The 26010-nt window shown below is 40.7% G+C and overlaps 1 protein-coding gene across 3 annotated transcripts; it reads right to left on the bottom strand.

Moving 5' to 3' along the window:
• Nucleotides 1-1038: 1038 nt before the first annotated feature.
• Nucleotides 1039-25936, bottom strand: LOC122556205 (stress-associated endoplasmic reticulum protein 1). Of its 3 annotated transcripts, none has more exons than XM_043702753.1 (4): nucleotides 25796-25936; nucleotides 19267-19391; nucleotides 18447-18522; nucleotides 1039-2078 (listed from the first exon to the last, which is right to left on the bottom strand). In XM_043702753.1, exons 2-4 carry the CDS (start codon nucleotides 19348-19350, stop codon nucleotides 2038-2040), a joined length of 201 nt encoding a protein of 66 aa, XP_043558688.1. In that variant the 5' UTR covers nucleotides 19351-19391; nucleotides 25796-25936; the 3' UTR covers nucleotides 1039-2037. The 3 variants fall into 3 exon arrangements, with proteins under 3 accessions (XP_043558688.1, XP_043558689.1, XP_043558690.1); XM_043702754.1 differs by lacking the exon at nucleotides 25796-25936 and adding an exon at nucleotides 25581-25670; XM_043702755.1 differs by lacking the exon at nucleotides 25796-25936 and adding an exon at nucleotides 25572-25655.
• Between the last annotated feature and the right edge of the window lie 74 nt (nucleotides 25937-26010).

The following is a 26010-nucleotide window of genomic DNA, read 5'->3' as shown; positions in this document are numbered from 1 at the left end:
CAGTCCTCTTTTGGTTTTTTTTTATTTATGACCACAACTACCGTCCTGTGCCAAGCATGACTCCGACCCTTTCCCCTCAGGCCTTCCAGTTTTCTCTTCAGATGATTCTCTTTTGAAAACCATCTTGGAATAGGCCTCAACCATATTTTCTGGTATGTAAGTTATGTAAACCTCAGCTCAGTTTGATTGAATGATTAAGCAACTGGATTGCCATGTACGAGACACCAGTCAAAAATAATATAAATCATCTTAATACAGCGAAATGTAATGTGTTCAACAAACCAATGAGAGACTACTTCATGTTTTTAAGGGTATGACAGTAAATGTTTTCTAAAACAAAGACAGTTTGGACAATGGAAAATGCTGTCTTACTCTTAAGCATATTTGAGGAAGTACTACTCTATCCAAAGCCAGGTGGAAACTATTGGCATCAGAAGAGGCCTGAACTTCTGTCTGGGAGCAGCAGGCTGGAATACTTGCAGTGAATGTGTTCTGCTTGGAGTGTATCTTTTTGCCTTTCAACCCTTTCATTCAAACTCTATAAACTAGAACCAAGAGGGAAGTATTACTGGAGAGATTTTAAATACACAAAGAGAGGCAATTTTATTGGCAAATATAACCTTTTATGGAGGAATTTTCATTGGTTGTACAGTCAAGCTGAGACAGCAAGATGGATGCTGACATTTCCAACCCAATCAATCTTTGCTGCTGCTTCTGCTCAAGGCATTTTTAAAGAAATTATTCAATCAAGGGATGAGTGTGTCCCTGGTGAGGTGAGCATTTATTGCTCATTTCTAGTTGTCCAGAAGGCAAACAAGGACTGTACATATAACCTATGGTCTTATATGATACAAAGGGAGTGTTGAATTACATCAGTTTGATCTGGTCCCTACGAAAAGGCTACACCTGGCCTTAACTCCCAACAGAATATCAACACAGCATGCATATTTGGTTAAGATTAATCATTGTTTTCCTCTCATTAACTGACACAAAAAATGAGTTGTATTGGAGACCATGAGAATTAGAGTACATCAGCCATTTCAAGCAAAAATATATTTATTTCAGCAACAAGTGCTGCAGCTGCTTACAGTCAAACACAATCGATTGGACCTGGTAAGACAAAGCAGCAATCAAGCGATCACGAAATGTGGAGTTATCAGCATGCCGTGATTCACAACATTATCAGACCATACAGTGTTGGCAATGGAGAAGCTTCTTACATTTAGCTTGTTTCAATTACCACCAAGAGAAGAAATTGCCTGTGGACATAACCGCCTTGGAACTGGCTGCTCACCCAAGAGAATCGGGCAGCTTTAGGCTCGTAAGCATACAGATGACTGCCTTGGGTCGCTTAAAACAGAACCCACTCCCCTCCCCCAGCCATTCTCTTCGGCCTCCTGAATTCAGCTAGTTCTTGAATCGATCAGACACAAATATATTAAAACACGAGAGGAGATTACCCTTAATTCAACAAAAATAAACAGCAAAATCAATTCACGTTCTAAGATCAGAGAAGCATTCAGACCTAAGCCCTAAAATGGTTGTACATTTTAATATACAAAAGAAGGCACTTTTCCGGAATTATAAATTTAATTTAGAAAGATGCACATTTTGTATCTCAAATTGAACAGGGAGGAGAACCACCTTCTCTACAATTTTCAAGGATTTGTGTGAAAGAAAGGGGAAAAAACATCTGAGTACACCAAAAAGGTTTTTTTTAAACCTACATACCAACTATATATAATGATAAAGTATTCACATTAAATATGATCTTACAAACTATTTCCCTGATTAAAATACAAAATTAAACTGTTGAATGGCTTTTACTATATCCTTGCCTTCTTGGGTCACACGAAGGAATGAACTAGACTTTTAGCAACACCATGGAATTAGAAGTTTCTTCAAAAGCAATTACAGAAAGATGAATTCTGTAAAATCCATTGTTTGTAAGACAAAGGAAGTGTTGGAATGGTCAGACTCACAGCTGGAATTAACAGCAAGACACTTAAAAAGGTAGAGATTTGAATTTTGTCCATTTCACATGCCCATCCGGATACTTTGAATAATCTGGAAGATAGCTGAGGAAGGAGAAAAAAAAAAAGCAGTGTCAGTTTAAAAATCAAATTACAAACAAATGCCAGTCTTGGAAAGGTTGCGATCACCATCAGAACTGTTTTCGTATTTAAAAAAACAAGGTTACATAAGACCAGACATGAGCACAGAATCTATGTGAAGGAATCTGAATTAATTAGCACCTTTTGAAATCAGAAGGCTGTTACAGGTTTAGTTTGAACACTAATCCAATATTTTCAGAGTGTTGGAATTAACTGCAAGTTTAATCTTAACAGCCAAAGCAGGTTCAACTTAAGTTGTGCATAGCCCCACTTTCAATTAACATTCAGAAAACTTTCACTTTGCTAAACAATTGTTGGAGGGGAGAGGAAGTGCATGCTGTTTCAGTTAATGGCCATCTGCTGATTTGCTTACCAAAATGATTTAAAATAGGTTTCTTAGTTTAGAGCAGGAAATCAAATAGGTAGCCACGAAACGCAGAATTGTCTAGTGGACTTGTACAAGATGCACATAAGCAGGCAGCAAGTGTCTAATACATTATACTCCACGAAGTACTGGAGAAAAGATAGTGTCACTCCACGTAACACGGATGAAAATAGAAATGATGTCAGACATGTCTTTAGGACCTGTAACACCACAACATATTGCAGTGATTATTGGTTATTGAAACTGACTAACGAACTTATGTACAGTTTCCAAGTCTGTTTGAAGTCATGAATGCGACATTGAAAGTAATCCTTTACCCAAATCATCCGTGGAAAAGGCTTCAAAATGACCAATTTCTGTACTCGTTGGTGCACTGACTTAAATTATGGAAGAAGGGAACCAAAACTAAATACTGGAGGACGAACGAGTTGGATTTGAAGCTCTTTACTATGGATGTTCTGTTGGTGGGTAATATTGTAAGACCTGGATTCCATCACATCTGACAAGGCTCCCGCGCTGGGAATCAAATAAGATGATAACGTTATTTGTTGAATGCTCCCTGATGTAAGGCATCAGACGGTCTTCTTGCAGTCTTCAGTAGGATTTGAAAAGCAAGCAGCGCATTACATATGTGCAAAGCGTTCTCCCATTGGAAATTCAACATTACTTAGAAGATGATTGCTCCAATCTGTAATACCTGGTTTCCCAATGTTTATATTCTATAGAGGCAAGGTAGACAGGAGCAGGGAAGCTTTCAGTCTTATTCCCAGCTTAGGACTACATCAGTGTTTTGAACTTGCAACATTTGGCATTGTGATCCGTACCACCTAAATTACTCAGTAAAGTGATGCAAAGCAGCACCATCCCTGCCAAAGTCTATGGAATGATTCTGAATGGAAGAGAGCTCCAGGTTGATCTGCTTGTTAACATCATCTTCAAAATATCACCAGAACTCTGCAGCCTCCACAGTTCAGAGACAGAAAGCCATTTCACTCTTGCTCACCTTCTAGAAACCTGTGTCAGAGGCCTGACATTGGTGGACAGCCTCAGCATGGAAGGAATGGGAAAAGGAAGTGAACGGGGACTCACATTCAGCTCTAATTCAACATGAATTTCTGAGTTGTGCCTCTAATACTGTATTCAGGGAGCCACACTTAACCGCCTGGCAACTGGCGGAAGTAGGCAAGTTGGTACCAGCAGTCGAGTATCCTGGAAATTAGTCCTTAGCGTTACAAAGAGCACAGGAGCAAGTCCCTAGCCTATCAACTCATTAGTGAAGGAAACTTTGATTCAATTTGTTTCTTTTGTTCCCTTTGCAATGTGCTCTTTGAAATGATCACAACAATACATACTGAATGTATATAAACAATACATTAGCAACAGGCCAGACTACGTGATTCCACAACCAATGTTTTAGATCTAAGTTTTGTAAACTTGCCACAGCCAATGGTGGTGGGGAATTAAACGTAACAGAAGGACAAGCACTCCAAACATCCCTATCTTTAGTAATGGGAGAGTCCAACATACCAGTGCAAAAGTCAAGACTGAAGCATTTGCATTCGACTTCAGCCAGAAGTGCTACACGGCTGATCCATCTCAATCCCCTCCTGAAGTGCCCAGCACCCTAGACTCCAGCTTACTCAATTCATTACACGTGATAAAGAAGATGAAAGTACTAGAAACTGTAAAGGCTATAGGCTGACAACATTCCCTGCATCAGTACTAAAGACTGTTGCTCCAGGACTAACAAGGCCTCTATCAAAGATGCTCCAATATAGATACAATACTGGCATCTATCCAACAATATGCAAAGTTGCTCAGCTATGATCCACCCAAAGTGCAGGAGAAACCAACTTTGCCATTTACAACCCCATCAGCCTACTCTTAAATCAAAGCAATGCAAGAGGTTGTTGACAGTGTTATTATGCAGCTATTACATTCGATTTGACAGGGCGCCTCAGTTCCAGATCTCATTAGCACCTCGGTCCAACTTTGACAAAAACGCTGAACTCCAAAGGAGAGGTGAGAGGGCCTGCCCTGGAGTTCATGCATCAAAGGAATATGACATCAAGGAAATCAAGCAAAATTGGAGTCAAGGGAAACAGGAGAAAAGGTCTCCACTGGTTGGAGTCATACCTAACATGAAAGAAAAATGGTTATGGCTGTTGGGAGGTCAATTATCACATTCTGAGGACATCACTTCAGGAGTTCCTCAGGTTAGTGCCTTAGGTCCAATCATCTTCAACTATTGTGTCATTGACTCTACTCCATTAGATGCCACTACCATCGGCACTATTCATGACTCCTTACATTCTGGTGATCCATATCCATATGCAGCAAGACCTGGACAACAGCCTCACTTAGGCTGCCACATTTGTGCCAATGATCATCTCCAGCAGAGAATTTAAACATTGTCCCTCGATGTTCATTGATTGTAGTATCATTGAATCCTCCACTCCAACATCCTAGGGTCACCAATGATCAAACACTGAACTAGATGAGCTATGTAAATAGAAGTTAAATCCTGTGGATGCAGGAAATCTAAAAAACAAATTAAAAATGCTGGTAAACTCAGGTCTGGCACCATCTGTGGAGACTGAAAAATGAATGGCATGACTATTCTTCACAACTGAAGGGTTTACAAATGGAAAATGAGCCTTCTCCTGTTCCTTGGATGTTGCCTGACCTGCTGCGCTTTTCCAGCAACACATTTTCAGCTTTGACATATGGCGATTACAAGAGGTCAGCTGCTGGGAATTGCTGTCTTCCCAATACCCATCCACTATCTCAAAGGCAGAAGAAATGTATTTGATGAACTACTCTCCACTCCATGAATAGGTGTAGCCAGAAAACAATTCAAAGCTCACACCACCCAGAACAAATGCAGCCCACTTGACTGGCATCATATAAACCACCTTCAACACTCATTCACTTCATTGCAAGTGGTAGCAATGGGGAGCATAAGATACCACCAGCCCAACCATCTTCAATGACCTTTTCTCCAACATAAAAGGTCAGAAGTGGGGATAATCACTGATAATTGCACAATATTCAGTTCCATTTGCAGCTCCTCAGACATTGAAGCAGTCCATGTCAAAAGGTTAGTTAAGTTTGTAGATGACAACAAAATTAGTGGTATAGTGCACAGCCAAGGAGGTACAATCGGTTCTTGATCAGATGGACCAATAGGCTGAGGAGTGGCAGACGGAGTTTAATTTAGATAAATGTGGAGTGTTGCATTTTTTGAAAAGGCAAATCAGGGCAGGACTTATAGACCTAATGTTAGAGCCCTGGGGAGTGTTGCTGAACAAAATGACCTTGAAGTGCAGATTTATAGTTCGTTGAAATTGGAGTCTCAGGTAGATGATAGTGAAGGTGGTGTTTAGTATGCTTCCCTTTATTGATCAGTGCACTGAGTATAGGAGTTGGGAGGTCATGTTGCGGCTGTAGTGGCTAGGCCCCTTTTGGAATACGGAGTTCAATTCTGGTCTTCCAGCTACATGAAGGATATTGTGAAACTTGAAAGGTTCAGATAAGATTTACAAGGATGTTGCCAGGGTTGAAGGGTCTGAGCTATAGGGAGAGGCTGGATAGGCTAGGGCTATTTTCCCTGGAGCATCAGAAGTTAAGGGTGACCTTATAGAGGTTTATAAAATCAAGAGAGGCATAGATAGGGTGAACAGCCAAGGTCTTTTCCCCAGGGTAGGGAGTCCAAAACTAGATGGTACAAGTTTAAGGTGAGGGGGAAGGATTTATAAGGAAGCCAAGGGGCAACATTTTCACACAGAGGGTGGTGAGTGCATGGAATGAGCTGCAAGAGGAAGTGGAGGAGGCTGGTACAATTACATTTAAAAGGCATCCGGATGAGTATATGAATAGGAAGGGTTTAGAGGGATACGGGCCATATGCTGGCAAATGGACTAGATTAATTAGGATGTGGTCAGCATGGACGAGTTGGACCAAAGGGTCTGTTTCCATTGTGTACAGCTCTGATTACCTTGTTGCATTTGGACAATATCCAGGCTTGGTCTAAAGAGGCAAGAAACATTTCTGCCAAACATATACCAGGTCATGACTACCTAACCATCACCCCTTGACACTGCATCTATTTCCCCTATCTAAACACTTCTATCAACATCCTGAGGGTTATTCATTGACCAGAAACTGGACTAGCCATATAAACACTACAACTACAAAAACAGGCCAGATGCTAGAATACTGCAGTAAGTAACTCACTAAATTCCCCAAAGTCTGTCCACTATTTACAAGGCACAAGTCAGGATTGTGGTGGAATTCTCTGCTCTTGCCTGGATGAGTGCAACTCCAACAAAATTCAACAAGGTCAACACCATCCGGGACAAAACAGCCTCTTGATTGGCACCATATCTACAAATATCCACTGCTGCTGCTGAGCAGTGATATGATCTATCTGCAAGATACACTGCAGAAATTCAAAGCTCTGCCAAGAGCACATTTCAAACCCACAAACACATCCCTCAAAGAAAAAACAAGGAAACAGATAGAGGGAAACACCACCTCCTTAAGGTTTTCCTCAAACTAATCCTCCTGACTTGGAAATATCTTGTTAGTTCTTTTGTGTCAGTGGGTCAAAACCTTGGAGTTCCCTCCCTAACAGCATTGTCTACTTAGAGCACCTTGACTGCTGTGATTCCAAGTGGCAGTTTATTACCACCTTCAGCCAGTGATGCTCACATCCCATGAGTGAACAAGAAAAGACTTTCCATCTACCTCTACCATCTATAAACTCCCTCCAAATCTCACACATCACTGACTTGGAACTACATCACTGTTCTTTTACTGTCACTGGGCCAGAAATTCCCTTCCTAACAGCACACTCAACATATCTTCCAAGGACAGCAGTTGTTCAGAAGACAGTAATTAGGGATTTGCGATAAATGATGGCCTGGCCAGCAATTTCCACATCCCACAACTAAATTTTCAAAATCATGTTTTTATCTCTTATTCCAAACTCCTCTACCCATGACAGTAATTGCTTTTTGGCTAACCAGTCATTTCCTTTTTGGAATCTTAAAAGCCTCAAAATTCCCATAAAACATTTTTCCCCCTCTCTGGAATGCAGAGCATTATGCAATCACATCTCAATGCTAATCTTTGGAACCCTGATCAAATTCTGATGGATTTGCCCAAGGCCAGCAGTGAAGGTCTCTGAAAAGCCTGACAGAAAGTTGGGCCTCTACTTGAATATTTTACAACTGTCATACATATTTAGTTTAAAAGCACTGTAAATGAATGTGGCAAAATTGTTATATGGTAACCAGGGCAATGTAAAAAAAAAAATCAATAAAGTAGCATATTTTAATAGGGACACTGTGACCTTATACATGGTAATGTTTGAACAGTATTGTGAAACCTCTGCCAATGGGCATGAATACACTGCTGAAAGGAGAACTACTACCTTGGATCACCACTTTCCCCACCTTCTAGTTTAACAAGTTTTCATAGAATCCTTAGAGTGTGAAAGCAGGCCATTCAGTCCAATGAGTATATATCAACCGTCCAAAGAGCAACCCACCCACACCCACTACCCTATCCCCTGCATTTCCCAAGGTCAGTCCACCTAACCTGAACATCTTTGAACTGTGGGAGGAAACCAGAGTATCCAGAAGAAACCCACGCAGACACGGGGAGAATGTCAGTATGGAGTTTGCACAGTCGCCCAGGGGTGTAACTGAACCTGGGTCTGGGGTGCTGGGAGGTAGCAGTACTAATCACTGAGTCAACGTGCTGCCCTTTTAATAGTTACTTGCTCTGAACATCTTAGAAGATGCCGATTTGTTTATGAAATGGTCAGTAGTATTGACCTTTCTTCAGGGTCTTTGGAGCACCTGAATCGAGAAGTGTAGTGCTGGAAAAGCACAGCTGGTCAGGCAGCATCTGAGGAGCAGAAGAGTCGATGTTTCGAGCGTATGCCCTTCAACAGGCAGCATCTGGTCCTTCAAATTAAGGTGGAACCACTAACATAGTTAAATCAAAATAGCACTGAAAATGACTTCAATTTAAAATATTGTTGGCATTCATGTGACATTCCAATCTTCCTATGATACCCAGTATTTTGGGAAGGCATCAAGGACATTACTTACACCTTATCAAAAGCTACCCAGATGTTGATTAGAGAACAAGGCTGTCATTCTGAACAACAATATCCAACATCAACACTGGGTCACACTCACTCTGAACTCATGAACAGACATTGCCAGGCCTAGGGAAAGGTCCTACAATGTGCCCCTCTCACACAGGGCAACCATAGACCAGGAAGTGCCAGCTTGTGTGTTATTCATTCATGGATGTGGTGAGGCCTTGTCCAGTGCTAAATGCCCTCAGTAAGATGGGGTGAATCACCACCTTGAATCACTGCAGCCCTTGAGGTGCAGAGAAACCCATTGTGCTGAGAGAGAGTTCTACAGGATAGTAAAACAAAAGCTATTAAATTCGTAACGAGAATCGTGTGGGGACAGATCGAGTAGATTGTGCCTGTAAGCTTGGAGGAATGAGAGGTCACGTTATTAAAACACAAGATTCTTAAGAGACTTGACAGGGTAGACGCAGAAAAAATATTTTCCCCTATGACAGAGTCTGGACCAGAGGGCATAATTTAAGAGTAAGGGGTTGCCCACTTAAAAGACAGGAGGGATTTCCTCTCTCAAAGCGTAGCAAGTCTTTGGGTTTGTTGTTCCTGCAGAGAACTGTTGAGGCTCGTCATTACAAATATTCAAGACTCTGACTGACATTTTAAATCAATAAGGTTTGATGTGACTGGACTCTATGCGGTCTGTGCTGTTTCTCTTTCAGTGTTGCCACAGTGGCATTGGAATGTCTTCTTCAGACAGACAGTGGTAAACAGCTTTTTTGTTTTGCTGGAAAAGTACAGCAATTCAGACAGTATCTGAGCAGCAGGAAAGTCAATGTTTTGGCCTGAAACTTTGACTTTCCTGCTCCCTGGATACTGTCTGACCTATTGCGCCATTCCCACTCCACATGGATTCACTCATGCTGAGCTAAAAGTTTGAGTTCCTGGCTGCTAAAATCTTAGTCAGTGAGGCTTCCCCTTAAAAATCAAAAGATTCAGATTGTTTCTTTTTTCTGGACTAGAAAGAGACAGCACATGAGAGCCATAACAGTTTTGCTGGATTACATTATTATAAAATTGTGTTTGTGTGGGATGCAGCTTACACTGGAACAGCTGTTAAGTATCTTAAGTAGCTCAATAAAGTTAAGATTAGGCCAATTTTTTTGTATTTAACTGCATTATAAGAATAAAGTGTGTTTTAATTAAAGCTTGGTGGTGGACCAATAGGATCACACTTGCCTTCAAAGAAATATAACGGATGGGTCTTGTTATCTCCTTACAGTACTGTGGACGCTGGGGGGGGGGGGGGGAGGGGAAGAGAGAGAAGATGGCTGGATGAGTGTGGCGTTGGCAATTGAGATCTGGTCAGGTCTATAACATAGGGAAACAAAGGTTATTGGGATTAAGCAGGAAAATGGAGTTGTGGATTATCAGGTCAGCCATGATCTCATTGAATGGAGGAGGAAACATGGGCCGAATTAACTACTACTGCTCTTCCATCCTATGGTCTGATTGACAGAAACAGGCAGCCAGAGACAGAATCAAATTTAATATAATTTTAAAACAAATTAGATGAATGCTAGAAAGGAGTAAAGTAGGAAAACCAATTGGGAAATGACAGGCATGTTGCACTAGTTAGATAGTTCTAGTACAGTGACCTCTTTCTATGTTGTATGATTCTATAATAAACATGTTCAATGTGAAATCAGAGTCTCCAGTCAACCAGGGCAGAAGCAAAGCCACTTGCCACTAACCTCTTAACAGGTCTTGCTGAGAGATCAGGCAATCTTTGGCCAGAAATTCACCTCAATTGCCTTGCTGTGCAAGTGTAGTTGATTGCCATCTCCTTTGATGGCACTGACAGCCTGGAGCTGCAGTGAGGTCATTAAGGTGTCCATGCAAACCATTACATTAAATAATCTACACAGACATTGTGAAGAAACACAAAGCACAAAATAAAATCACTTGAAATTTATCCAGCTATTTTTAAAATCGGGAAAAAAATAAAGTTAGGTCAATGTGAAAGAAGAAAGCTTAGCAAATTAGAACTCCATCAAAAATTCAAAGTAGAAATTCCTGAAACTACTCAATAGGTCAGGTAAAACGTGTAGAGAGAAACAGAGTTAATGTTTCAGAATGCTGAAGAGACTTAAAGGGTTATCACCATGAAATGTTAACTCTTCAAAGCATTTTTAGTAGTTTCTTTCAATTTCAAGTTTGCAGCTTCTGCAGCATTTTATTTTCCTAACAATTTTTCAATCTTTTCAAAATGGACCTGACAATTCAACAGCACTCAGCAATCAAGACCTTGTCCCACTCCTCCCCAGGCCAGTTCTGTTGTTCAAATTTTATGAATTATATTGCAGTTAAAAATCCACTAACACTTCGTGAACAAGATGCTAAACTTTTCAAGCGGTGTCAAATAGCAGGAATCCTAACATTCTAACTGGCTTCATGATTGTTAGTTCTGGGGTCAGCCATAGGAGAGGGAATCCTGACTGATAGACCGTCATTACAGGATTTCTTCACTAACTTGTGCTTACCCAACATCCTGAAATTGCAGTCAGTATTGGAAACAATTGTGAAAGCCCACCATCAATGTGCTACACCACCAGAAACCCCTATCAGCAAAATCTGGGATGTTGACCTTTATTTCTCTTTCAGATTCTGATCTGATGCTGAGTGGAGGTTCAAAGCTGCTTTAAATGTACATGAACACACTAATAAATTGCCCCAAGAACAAGTTAGCGTCATTGAATCTCACGAAATTGAAGGCAGCTCATTGACCTACCTAGACAACCGGTCGAGCAGCACAAGAGACAGTACGGATTGCAGATCCTGTAAATAGCAGACTGTGGACTAGTGTCATTCTATGAGGATATGTTGGGACCTGAACGATTCACTGCATTTATCAACTTAATATAATGAGGTCAAAAGTCACATACCCAAGTGTACCAGTGACACAAAAGGAGAGGTCATTGCAAATAAGCAGGTAGAATCAAAATTATATCAGCAATTTCAATGAATAAGCAAAACTGCAAGGCACATTAATTGATGTCAACAAATGGGAGGTCAGCCATTACAGACCTAAAAAGAACAGGACAAGGCATTTGCAAAACTGCAAAAAGTTAGAAACTGGTAGGCCCAAAGGGACAGGGCAGCTCATATAAATACACTGGAAGATCAGGCAGATAGTGGCATGGTGGTAATGTCGCTGGTCCAGTAACCCCAAGGTATTGGGTCAAATACTACAGAGCTTAAATTCAACTAAAGAAATCAGGAACCTGAAAATTGGTTTGAATAATTGTTATAAAAACTTCTGGTTCATTAATAATGCTCTTTATAGAAGTAAATCTGCTGTCATATCTAGTCTGATCCATATGACCACAGACTCACTGCAACGGGCAATTAGGGATGGACAAGTGAAAGCCCTTCCAATGACACCCACATCTCATGAAACGAGAAAAATTATCATGCACTTGTATAGTAAGTAATGAAAACCTTTACTTGAATGCTGGGTTTCATCTTGGAATTTAAAAAAAAGGAAACATATACTCCAAATATGGTTAATCCACATCTGAAGCACTGAGAGCAACTCCTGATGCTACAGCTATTTACAGAACAATAATGCAGCTACAAGGGTTAAATTATACCATGGGAACATAGCAACCAGGATTGTGTTTTTTTGAATTTACAAAGTTCAAGATTGATCTGAAATTTAATAAATTAAGTGGAACACAGAAGTAGCTTCTCCAAATCTATTCGAAGTTGGGAAATCTAGGACGAGGGGCAATGTCAAAAAAAACCCAGCCAGGGTTTTCAGGAGTGACCTTATTTTAAAAATTTTAAATTGAAGATTGATTTGTTTTGCTATTGGCAAAAGCTGGCACATGGAGTTAGTCACTGATCAGCCATGATTGTACTAAATGACAATAGGAGGTTAAATGCCCTACTTCTGTACCTATTAGCTTGGTACCCACGTCTGACATTTTATATGATGATTAGTTGGGCATTATTTTCACTAATTCAGTATATACTGCAAGAAGGAACTATTACCTTTTGGAACGCTTGCTGATTTTTAATTATTTGTTTGATCAATTATGGTGTGAACTGAAAACAGGTCTGAAAATGACCTTTGGATTCTGAGCAGCAGCTTGTGTTGAAACAAAGAGGAGAACAGAAACAAACGTTTGTGAGATAACAACTGGAAATTAATTGCAGGTCAGTTCTTGATCAAATGGTTCTACAGAATCTTTGATGAAGAAGAACAATATGTTTAAATATATAGCACATATGGTCACAAACAAGGCTGACACATGGGATTTGGTTCTAGCAGGTCTGGAAGAAACCTTGCGCTCGAGCAGAAGTCTGATGTTGAACACTAACTAGGACCTCCTGAGGAAGACTATCAATCTGACAGGAAAAGACAGAGTTTGGACATAGATTTTGGGGAAGAGTTTGGCAGTTGATGCTACAACATGAAGATTTGAAAGCTACCTGCCTAACCTCGCATTATCAGCTCTTGAATGTTCGGGGATTAGAAACTAAGTATCACAAACTTTCACAGAGGACTGAAAAGGAGGCCCTGATAGACATCGTCAAAAAACCAAAAACAATTATCTATGCCTGTGGTACAATGCATCGTGAAAACCAATGAAATCTAGCCAACTTTATTAGTTCTTTTATTTATCCCTTAACTATGTTTGACTATCTTTTGTATGAGTGTGACTGAAAATAAAGGCTATTGGGTTTAAAATCATTTAGATCACTTCATTTTTTAATTTTCCTCTGTTTAATTACCAAGTCCTTTGTTTACACTACAAACCTAGGTGTCTAGAATTGATTATTCAAAGAGTCTGGGACTGGTTATTCAAAAGTCTGATGAACCATTGGGTCAATCTTAAGGATATCTGAAGGTTTTTACTGTCCTGCAAATACAGAGGCTGATTTGGTTTGGCTAGCTGTCTGAAGAATAACAGACGTGGTACAGGTGGTATTTTTCCTTAAACGCAAGGACGGATTCATAGCAAGTATATTATTGACCATTCCAAAACTGACTAAAGCTTCTCCACCCACTGCGTTGCATAATACAAGGTCACTTTAAGATAAAGCTGGTGGAATTAGGGGGAAAAATAAGTCAAGGTGACCCATACAGCTTCCAAATACAAACACTGCTGTGCTGTCAGAAAGACAAAGCGGACAATGAGATATTTCCTCACAAAAGGTTGAAATGTAGAAATGAATAGAATCAGGTGACAAAATCTTATCACAGAAGCCATTTGGCCCTTTGCTTTTCAAACAATTAGCATGGACACAATCTAAAGAGTCTCACTCCCTTGTTTTTTTTCCTGTAATTATACAACTTGTTCCTTTTCAAATATTTATCAGATTCCCTTTCGTAATGTTGCTTCCAATACTCTTTCAACCATTCCAAATTATAAGAATGGGATAAATAAAATATTCCTCCTCCCTTTTTTTTGTTTCAATTATCTTAATAACTAGGTTGTGATTAGATTCCCTACAGTGTGGAAACAGGCCCTTTGGCCCAACAAGTCCACACCGATCCTCCGAAGAGTAACCCACCCAGACCCATTTCCCTCTGACCAATGCACCTAACACTATGGGCAATTTAGCATGGCCAATTCACCTGACCTGCACATCTTTGGACTGTGGGAGGACACCGGAGCACTCGGAGGAAACCCACGCAGACACGGGGAGAATGTGCAAACTCCACACAGTCACCTGAGGCTGGAATCGAACCTGGGACCCTGGTGCTGTGAGGCAGCAGTGCTAACCACTGAGCCACTGTGCTGTGTTGTGTTGGAGAACAGACACACCTCAGGGTTTGGGTACACAATTCTTTGCAATTTGCATCACAGGTAGACAGATCGGTGAAGGCGGCATTTAGCACGCTTGCCTTCATTGCTCAAACCTCTGGAGTATACCAGTTGGATGTTAGGTTGTATAGGACATTAGGGAGGCCTCTTCTGGAGTACTGTGTACAGTTGTGGTCACCCTGTTATTGGAAGGATATTATTAAATTGGAGGCGGTTCAGAAAATATTGACCAGGATATTGCCAGGAATGGAGAGTTTGAGTCTGACAAAAATAGACTGGGACTTTTTTTCACTCCAGTATAGGAGGTTGAGGGGTGACCTTATATAACTTCATACAATCACGAGGGGCACAGATAAGATGAATAGCAAAGGTCTTTTCCCTAAAGCGTAGAAATTCAAAACTGAGACACATTTTTAAGATGAGGAGAAGGATTTATAAAGGACATTGGGGCAACGTTTTTTTTTTAAAAAAAGTGACTAGTGTGTGGAATAAACTTCCAGAGGAAATGGATACAGGAACAGTTACAATGTTTAAAAGACATTTGGATAAATAGAGGAATACAAAAGATTTGGAGTGATATGGGCCAAACGAAGGCAGGTGGCACTAGTTTAGTTTGGGAGTTTGGTCAGCACGGACAAATTAAACCAAAGGTTCTGTTTTCAGATGCTTTGACTCATCCAGACAATGCCTGCACAATGAACAGAATTTGGTACAAGGAGCAGCCCAGTCTTACATTCAAGAAAAAAGTGCACCACCTGTGATAAAGGGGAACAGCAAAGACTGCTAGGAATGGAGAAAGCGGAATTATCTTCACCAAACCTGTCACAAGATATTACTGATAGTTTATTTTTAAATTTTGTGAGGAAATATTTCAAGAACACAAAGGGCACCTTAAAAAAAAAACCATGGCCAAATGTCACGCTTGGAGAATAACAATGTGTTAAAAGCAAAGGGTCATGTTGACTATTTACTCAAGTTATTGCTTAAAAAGTGTAGTAACTGATTTAATTTGAAGTAATCAGAGGCTGGGACAACTTGTTCCAAGATCAGTAATAATTTTAAATTTAGCAAATTCAACATGTTACTTTGGAGAAAATAAAAAATCTGACTATACCTGATACTAACTATACTTGATGTTTATCAGACTCCTCTTGGCATCAATGTCATTTGCACCAAAACAATTCTCACTACTGTGAAGCAAGAGGAAGGTGTATATGAAATGCATGACCCAAGTAGCCTGCTTTAAAAATAAAGGTACTTCTGACAACTTGCCAAATTTTTCGTAACATTAAAAAAAACTAATCGTTTTTTCTTTCTCGGTTACAAAGTTAGAGACCTAAAAGTAGGAAGGAGGCAAGCCTCTCAGATTATTTACCTTGCCTTTCCAATAAAACCTTCAATTCAATCAACGGTATCAACACCATGGGGTTACAATTGACCAGAAACTGAGCTGAACTAACCTCACAAAAACCTACCCCACCATCTAAAAAGGCACAAGTCTGAAATGTGATAAAATGCTTCTAACCTTGCATGGATGAGTACACTCCAACAGCACCAAGTTTGACACTGACCTGGACAAACCAGCCCACTTGACTGGCATGACATCCACAAGCATGCATTCCCTCCACCACAGATGCTCCGTAGTAGCAGCACAAAGGCAGCAGATAGATGGGAACAATACCATTTAAGATCTCGTCCAAATAACACCATCCTGACTTGGAAATATATCATTTCTGACTGTCCTACTCTTCTTGTTTAAGACACTACTGACAGCCTAAGAGCCTACCACTTTGACCAAATGTTTGATCACCTGCCCTTGTGTAACATGCCTCAGTCAAGACTGTGTGCCACACTCCAATTAAGATACATTTGTGACATTGAAGAAATATGGTCTTGTATATTCAGCAGTCTGTTTACTTTGACAACTGCTGCTTCACCATGACTGGTTAGTCAATATATTCCAGATCTCATTTTGTGTCTCACCTCGACATTCAAATAGAAAATTATTCGATTTGTTGAATGTTATTCTAATGCACAAATTGATTTTTTCTGACCCATTCTAGCTTAGAGGTTGGCTAGGTCTGTCATGTCATTGCTCACAGGCTCTCACCAATTCAATACATTCTGGGGATATTTGGCAATACTGGAATATAGGTCAGTTATGCAAAAAGCAAGAAGAAAAAGAAGTCCAAAACTGGAAGGCCATAAATAGCAGGCTGTCTGCATTAGCAAACACAATAAGGAACTATTGAGAAACTTCATTCAGAGATAACATGAATGTAGAACTGGCTGGCTAACAGTAAAAAGCAAATAAACAGATGCAGCTGGGGGGAAGCTAGCTAAGTACATGAAACAGCAAGGACTATTTTATACTGAGTGATCAAATCAAGTGACAGCAGGATCTTGTGCTGAATGGCCTTTCGATATAGAGTCATAGAGATGCATGGAAACAGACCCTTCAGTCCAACCCGTCCTATGATGAAACATTCTCTGCAAGTGTCCAACATCAATGCCTGACCACTCCATTCAACCCTTCCCCCTCAGAGGACAGTGTCCTGAATTAGTAGGTCAAGGACAGCTATAATATGAGCACCAACTTGAAAAGGACAACTGTTCACCTATATCTGATTCACAAAGAAGGATAAACCAAACTCAGGCTGTTATCACCCTGCTAACTACTCCCATGTGATGGAAGGCTTCAACAGCCAAGCCTTTCACCAATACTCCAAATAAGTTCCATCAGGAATATAAATCTTAAACACTCAGACACTGATACCAGGGCTTGAGCGGGGGAAAAAAAAAACAAGAATCTCTGCCTTCAACATTTTCAAATTAGGAGCCATAGCAAAAAGATAAATGAAACCAGGGGTATGGAGACAAAGAAAAGTCAACTGAAGGGGCGAGAAAAATGAAAATGACACCAAGATACTCAAAATATGAGGAGTAATGTGGAAAGTAAAAGTCAAATTTAAAGAACACTCAAGACATTCATAAAAAGTCTGATGTTCAATTAAATCAAAGCAAATTAATTCTACTATTTACAGGACATCAACTTTTGATTAAAAGGCAAACTGCCCGAAAAAGTGAGACTGCACAAAATTGAGGAATTACTCAAATGCTCAAATGGTCACTGGCTTCTGCACATGTGCAGAGAGCTGGTGATATCAGTTGGCTGTGACATACGTCAGGATACTGCCACGTCTGTATTGCTGATTTCACCATGTTATGTGCACAGTGACACCAGCTCCAGCACATGAATAGACTGTCCCACTTTTACTTCATATTAATTAGTAATGCTCACTGGCTTCTGCACATGTGCAGAGAGCTGGTGATATCAGTTGGCTGTGACATACGTCAGGATACTGCCACGTCTGTATTGCTGATTTAACCATGTTATGTGCACATTGACACCAGCTCCAGCACATGAATAGACTGTCCCACTTTTACTTCATATTAATTAGTATTTGAAAGCAAAGACCAATCCCACCTCTCCTCTCCTCCCCTCCCCTCCCCAAAAAACTGCCTTAGCCACTTCGTCCTGACTTCTCACACAATTCAATCAATGTTGGGTGCTGACAGCAGTGGACTTTAGTAGCTATGGAAAATGCACCAATTAATTATGATTGACAGTCAACTGTCAGGCATAGTTTAAGTTATTACAAAGTACGAATGCTGGTTTTTGTCTTCAAATTGATAATTTGAAAATTATCTCCCAATGAATGCAAAACAAAAAACGATTAAAAATATCTTTTTCCAGCAGTACTCAGGTTCTATGCTGGCAAATGACAATTTACATTATATTTCGTAAAATGCATTATACTAGACAAACAAATTAACCATCAATGGACACTCAATATCATTAAGCATTTTGAAGTAGCTCATCTTCACTATTGAAGATTCATGATGGCAGCTTTCACCAGATTTTATTCTCAATTATGTTACGTTTCACATAGCTTGAATGCTGATATTACAAAAATGAGTTTTAAAAAGTTAAAAGTTACCTGATCCACAAACAACAAAAATGAAAAGTGCCAACAGCCAGGGACCAACTGATGATTTTTCATCTGGTGCTGTTTTCTGGAATGACAAACATGCCATTCATTACTTCACAACATAGTAATGGAAATAACTGATGCTGGGTATGTTTGAAATGATATTGCCTGAAATAACTAGAATGCATAATATTGTTTCTTATTACTGAAACTTGCAGATTAACTATGTAGTACAGCACAGTAGCTTAACAGGTAACAATGATAAACACATGCCTAAGATTCCAATCAGTTTATCACTGCCTTATGTTGATGAGGTATTATGAAGCTTTCAATCAATTCAGACAGAACTACCAACATTACCACCAGAAAACAGTATCGCAGCTTGGGGATCTTCAGTGGCTCATAAAGGCTGATCAATTCATATTGTGAAAAATTTGGAAAGACTGTCAAGAGATGGAACAGGAAACCAGTGATGGAGGGAATAATGTTAAAAAAGGGCAGTGAAATTTTTTATTAGGAGTGGTGAACAGACTTTAAGAGGCTATTACTTTCAAATTTTCTAGTACTAAAAATTTAACAGAACAGAGCCTGAAGCTTTCTGTGTAACATAAAATCCCAACAGAGATGAGGTTTGGAAGGGGAAATAAATTAATTCTCAAAGCCCCAGTTATTAGTTGGACAATCTAATTATTGAACCACTTTATAGGTAAATTTAGTTGAAGTTTAATTTATTATTAGCCATAAATCAAGCAATTCCACGGGGCAAAAGGACACAAATGATTTAATTCAATTTTACAGCACACGTAGAGACACAAAAACTAAGACTTACTGAACTTTTGGGAACATTCCCTCGTTGCGTGATGTTCTTACTGTGTTTCTCGTTTGCCATCCGGATTCTCTGTTTGGCCACCATTATTTTGCTGGGCCAAGCTGGTTTTGTACCACACAAGCTGACTAAAATTCAGTAAAACAAAAGTGAATTAATTCCAAGCATAAGGAAATTAAGTTATAATTTAAATAGGTAATTTGGATTTGCATTAAAAAGAAAAATCACTTTAAAGAAATCACTTCAAAAAATTCACTAATATTTAAATTTTCCTGTCATAGAGATGTACAGCATGGAAACAGACCCTTCAGTCCAACCTGTCCATGCCGACCAGATATCCCAACCTAATTTAGTTCCACCTGCCAACACCCAGCCCATATCCCTCCAAACCCTTCCTATTCATATACCTATCCAAATGCCTCTTAAATGTTGCAATTGTACTAGCCTCCACCACATCCTCTGGCAGCTCATTCCATACACGTGCCACCCTCTGCGTGAAAAAGTTGCCCCTTAGGTCTTTGAGGGGGAAGTGACGACGACCAGAGGGGCAGCCGAGACCCGGAAGCAGTTAGTGTAAGCTTACCTGGGTAGGTTTTTTTCCCCCTTTAAAAGCGCGAAGGAGAGGAACCCGAGGCACTACACGGGTAGTGCCTCCCACCCGCCCTCCTCCTCTAACCTAATAATAACACCTGTTGTGGTAAGTAGGTAAGTGCTGAATTTTGCTTGTTGTATCCTTTAGACCCAGTTTTTTTTAAAATAAAAGTTAGCTTTAGAGGGATGGCAGTGAAGGCAGTACAATGTTTCTCCTGCAACATGTATGAGGTGAGGGATGCCATCGACGTCCCTGCCGATTACACTTGCAGGAAGTACACCCATCTCCAGCTCCTCCAAGACCGTGTCAGGGAACTGGAGCTGGAGTTGGATGAACTCCGGATCATTCGGGAGGCAGAGGGGGTCATAGATCAGAGTTATAGGGAAATAGTAACTCCAAAGATGGCAGATAGATGGGTTACAGTGAGGGGGACTGGGAGGAAACAGCCAGTGCAGGGACCTCCTGCGGCCATTCCCCTCAAGAACAAGTATACCGTTTTGGATACTTGTGGGGGGGATGACTTACCAGGGGTAAGTAACGGGGCTCAGGTCTCTGGCACGGAGCCTGTCCCCGTTACTCAGAAGGGAAGGGCGAAGAAGAGCAGAGCAGTAGTAATTGGGGACTCGATAGTTAGGGGCACAGATAGGCGGTTTTGTGGGAACGAGAGAGACTCACGATTGGTATGTTGCCTCCCAGGTGCAAGGGTACGTGATGTCTCTGATCGTGTTTCCCGGGTCCTGGAGGGGGAGGGGGACCAGCCCGAAGTCGTGGTCCATATTGGCACCAACGTTTCCAAATACATGTACATCCTGTCCCTCAGGATTCCCTCCAACAACTTTGCAACCACTGAGGTCAGGCTCACTGGTCTATAGTTCCCTGGCTTATCTTTACCACCCTTCTTAAACAGTGGCACCACGTTAGCCAACCTCCAGTCTTCCGGCACCTCACCTGTGACTATTGATGATACAAATATCTCAGCAAGAGGCCCAGCAATCACTTCTCTAGCTTCCCAGAGAGTTCTCGGGTACACCTGATCAGGTCCTGGGGATTTATCCACCTTTAACCGTTTCAAGACATATAGCACTTCCTCCTTTGTAATCTCGACATTTTGAAAGATGTCACCATCTATTTCCCTACAGTCTATATCTTCCATATCCTTTTCAACAGTAAACACTGATGCAAAATATTCATTTAGTACTTCCCCCATTTTCTGTGGCTCCACACAAAGGCCGCCTTGATCTTTGAGGGGCCCTATTCTCTCCCTAGTTACCCTTTTGTCCTTAATATATTTGTAAAAATCCTTAATTCTACTTGCCAAAACTATCTCTCGTCCCCTTTTTGCCCTCCTGATTTCCCTCTTAAGTATACTCCTACTTCCTTTATACTCTTCTAAGGATTGACTTGATCTATCCTGTCAATACCTGACATATGCTTTCTTCTTTTTCTTAACCAAACCCTCAATTTCTTTAGTCATCCAGCATTCCCTATACCTACCAGCCTTCCCTTTCATCCTGACAGGAATATACTTTCTCTAGATTCTTGTTATCTCATTTCTGAAGGCTTCGCATTTTCCAGCCATCCCTTTACCTGCGAACATCTGCCCCCAATCAGCTTTCGAAAGTTCTTGCCTAATTCCGTCAAAATTGGCCTTTCTCCAATTTAGAACTTCAACTTTTAGATCTGGTCTATCCTTTTCCATCACTATTTTAAAACAAATAGAACTCATTGGTTCCTTTCTTGGATTTCCCCTTCAATTGCTCTGAACAGTTCCCAGCATTTACTAAAGCTTTGCTTAAATCCACAAAGAACAAAATGATCAAGTATAGTCTGATTTCTTTTACCACCTGCCCTGCAGCAGCTCTCCCCGACTCTCCCTCCCCGATTCTTCCCCAAACGAATCTTGGAAAAGTAGCTGAACTTTTATCTTCACAACTGGTAGCAGCCAATACAGGAGGCTACACATGACGACAACCAAAATTAATCCTTGTCCCACCAACAGGATACGAAAAATTGAAGAGGAGGTAATACACTTCTCCAACAGATTGCATCAACCTGTGCTCCTTGACCAGAACCTGGTTGACTGTTCTGCTTCAAGTTTGTATAATTCATTGTGAATGAACCCTGTGCCAACTAAAGTATGCACACTGTCCACAAATCAGCTGCACATAGGTAGTTAAATAAATTGCTATTTTTCACTTTGAATAATAGGCGTATTGGAGATTAAAATCAACATTGTCAAAACTGAGTCTTGAAATTATAGGGAGGATAATACGGTTTAGAAAGCAGCAGCGAGTATGTAAACACAAGCAATAATCCAGACTTAGTGAACAATCTACTCAAATAACCCAACGGTTAAAAAACAAGCATTTTGCATTTCCTCCTCCACAGTCTCTATTTTGTAGGGCTCACCTTATACAGTTAATTAGAACATAAAGACAACTTGCATTTGTACAGCTACTTTAATGTGGGAAAAACATCTAAGATTCAGTAAAAGATGAAAATGGATACTAAGACAAAGGAGGAGGTTCTGATAACATGACCAAGGTTTTGTCAAAATGGTAAGAAATAAAAGTACAGTTCTACAGAGGGAATTCCACAGTGTAGGGCCCAGGCAGTTGATGACCTGGTCAACAATGCAAAATGAGAAGAGGTTGCATAAGAGACCATAATACAGAAGAAGAGAGTAGAGCTTTAAAAGATTACTGAGATAGGACGGGCAATACCAGAAAGAGATTTAGACATAAGAATCAAAGTACAAATACAAAGGCATGGGAAATGGAGGGGGAAATTGGGAACCAATGCAGGCTAAGAAGAACAAGTAGGTAGGGTGAACAAGACTGGAAGAGGATAGGCAGAGTTTTGGGTAAATTGGAACCTACAGGTCCAGAAGTCTGGATTGCACAGCTTTAAAGCAGCCAATTATGGAAGTGTTCACAAAGCTAGATGATCTAACCAAGATGCGAAGTCAGTAATTTCTGTTGGAGGATATATGGGCAAAAACAAAAGTCAAATGGGATGCAAACATTCCATACAGTCTGGATCAGCATGGAACTGTGGCCATGGAGAGGGATGGAAAGACTAATGAAAACTAAGTTTATTAGGTAGAGTACTTCATTCTTTCATGTCTTAAGAAAAAACACAGTTCACCCAGGAGTAAATATCAAGTGGTTTAATAAAATGTTAATGGAAGGCACAAAGGAGTCAAAATGTTGGTGTTACCAGCGTAGTTTCACAAAGTGGAGTTGTTACCAAAGAGCAGCCTGCAGCTGCACATCCTTGAGGAACTCCAGAGACATTAGAAATTAATGGAAAGAGATACTAATGCTAAAGATTCATTTATGACTGAACAGACAAGAGTGAAATTAAGTGATGGCATTTCCACTGAGCTAGACAACACAAGAAAAAGTCAAAGAGGTTGACGTGGTCGACCATGTCAAAGGTTGCACAAAGTTCAAAGAGAGAGCACCCTGTCAGAAATTTATATCTGTGGATTGGATTGGATTGCTTCAGTGCAAGGTCAGAAACCCATCTGAAGGAAGAGCTGATCTGCTCCCACACATACCTGCTGCAAAAGACATGCATTACACACTAATCCAAACCTTGTTAATATAAAATAATTTTTATTTTGAAGGTCACTTTCTTCATGCTTATTTTAAACGTCATCTACATCCAGAACAATACCATCAATTCAAAAATAACGCACATTTAAATTCCTACTGTTCATTAAAGTTATTTACAGAAGACGACTATGGAGGCAACTGCTCAACTTTAGGCAATTTATTTTCGGGCAGGGGACAGACAGGATTCGAAAACTAAGACAGGCACTAGTGTTCCAGAGACTTTCACTTTCTCCAATGTATGTAACTGTCAACCTAGCAACACCAGTCCTCAGGAATAATTAATAAACTATGCATTTTCTTCACGGGGCATGATATGTGGTAACTTTAAACTGGAAAAGGGTCAAATTAAAAATAAACAGATGGCTCTTCACATTATTTGATTAAATCTCTTCTACTCCAACAAGAAAATAAAAACAAAAATGGAAAAGCATTTCTGGAAAAGCACGATGTTATTGTGCTAAAGGCTTCATAAACCTAACAACCACAGATGACATGATGAAAATGCACAGCTGCCTTGACTCAATCATGACACACTCTTGACCTATTTTCTAAACTATTGCACCATTACAACTGACAGGTACCACTACTGAGCTGTGTGTATAGCTCCAGACTGGAAGAAAACTCATCAAATGCACACTTGCAAAAACAGAAACGATTGTTATGCACTTAAATAAAATTGAAAGGATTTTTGCCTCAGAGGCAGAACGTTTTAGGTTCCTGGATCTGAGTACTGAAATACCTATTGAATATGTTTTATTGGCATTTTAAATTCAGATTATTGATTAAAGCAAAAAAAACTGCAGTATGGGACTCAGGTGATTCAAAAGCCTATGGCAATATTCAAACAGTTTTCTCAAGTGTTCTGGGCAAATTCATGTGGCATTAACTAGTTTTTCATTGCATTGTAATTTGTAGAATCTCACTGTAACTAAATCCTATTTGCCCACTTACAAGAGTAACTGCCCAATATAATCACATTCTACCTGAAATATTTCCTAAAGCAAGGAGAAGGCCTACACGCAAATTCTTTTATCTTCTCTTAAATGCTGCATACACTGCAGCACAACAATCCTAACATCTCTGCCCTGAGATAGATGAATTACAAAAACATTGGACTAAACAAAAAAGACAGTTGATGCAAAACAAAACTCAGAAGTTGAGAAAGCGAACAACCAATCCCCAACCACAAGCACAGTTGTAATCCATCCTGACATTGATACTAAATGACAAGTTTGCCCAACCATTTTCATTATTGTACAAATATCTATACATCATCACAGCAACACATCATTAAGGCAGGTGCGCAGTGGAGAAGGGGGGTAATCTTTTAAAAAAAGCTTTAAAACTATCCATCTTCCAAAAAAGTCTATTTTGTCTGATTTTCACATGTCTAGTCTTTTTGCACATTTAATGCTGATTTTTGAGCCAGAATTTGACTTAAGGCATGCTAGTGAGAAATACAACCTCTTTCAGCAGCAGCTGTCCAATCAACAATAGTAAACAGCATGGTAAAGTGAAAATACGATACAGGAAAACTACTTTGGACAAAAGACACTAAGATACACGTAAACAAGGTGAATTAACATATACTTATAAATAACAGAGTTTGAGCCCTGGTTTCCTGGGTGCATTTAGAGCCTTGAGCCCGGACTATTGGGTGCATTTAGATTCCCTACAGTATAGGAACAGGCCCTCCGAAGAGTAACTCACCTAGACCCATTCGCCTACTCTTTATTTAAACCTGACTAAAGCACCTAACACAATAGTCAATTTAGCATGGCCAATTCACCTGACCAGCAAGTCTTTAGATTGTGGGAGGAAACTGGAGCACTGAGGAAATCCACACAGACAAAGGGAGAATGAGCCCTCACCCCGGTCCATTGGGGGCATTGAGAGCCCTCACCCCGGTCCATTGGGGGCATTGAGAGCCCTCACCCCATTCCATTGGGGGCATTGAGAGCCCTCACCACAGTCCATTGGGGGCATTGAGAGCCCTCACCCCGGTCCATTGGGGTACGTTGAGAGCCCTCACCCCGGTCCATTGGGGTACATTGAGCCCTCACCCTGGTCCATTGGGGGCATTTTAAAGCCCTCACCTTACTCACCACAGCCGTCGTCTATAACCTATGGAGACTAAAACCAGCGCCCCGCCGGAACCGGAAATATATTGTTCACTCTCCGCCCGCATAACATAGTCCCCTCCCAAACTCCTGCTCCCTCCGCTCAAACCACCGAAAATAACCCCAAACCCAGTTGAGAAACCTTTCCCATTCCGTACGGCGCGGGTGGAAGTACGGTACACCTTCAGCGGGTCCCGTACCTGGTCGTTTTCCGGCTTGGCGGTTGAAAGGAGGCGGATTGGTGACCGGGGCACGGGCGCTCCTGGAGCGACGTGTTGCTCAGCCACGGGAGGAGTGGGCGGGGCGCGACTCCAAGCTCTGGGGGCGTGGCCCCAAACACTGGGGGCGTGGTTCCCGGCGAGGGAACGTGGTTCCGAGGCGAGGGGGCGTGGTCCCGTGGTGAGGGGAGGCGGGG

The sequence above is a fragment of the Chiloscyllium plagiosum genome, chromosome 13, assembly GCF_004010195.1.
Source record: "Chiloscyllium plagiosum isolate BGI_BamShark_2017 chromosome 13, ASM401019v2, whole genome shotgun sequence".
Taxonomy (NCBI): domain Eukaryota; kingdom Metazoa; phylum Chordata; class Chondrichthyes; order Orectolobiformes; family Hemiscylliidae; genus Chiloscyllium; species Chiloscyllium plagiosum.
Note: the sequence above shows the minus strand (reverse complement) of the source record. Positions and strands in the feature narration are given on the sequence as shown.

What these genes read in the sequence shown, in the direction of transcription:
- LOC122556205 (XM_043702753.1), bottom strand. Translation starts at nt 19,350, where the DNA reads ATGGTGGCCAAACAGAGAATCCGGATGGCAAACGAGAAACACAGTAAG. An exon ending in GGAATGTTCCCAAAAGTTCA is followed by an intron (nt 18,523 to 19,266) that starts GTAAGTCTTAGT and finishes TTGTCATTCCAG; the next exon opens with AAAACAGCACCAGATGAAAA. An exon ending in TTTTGTTGTTTGTGGATCAG is followed by an intron (nt 2,079 to 18,446) that starts GTAACTTTTAAC and finishes CTCCTTCCTCAG; the next exon opens with CTATCTTCCAGATTATTCAA.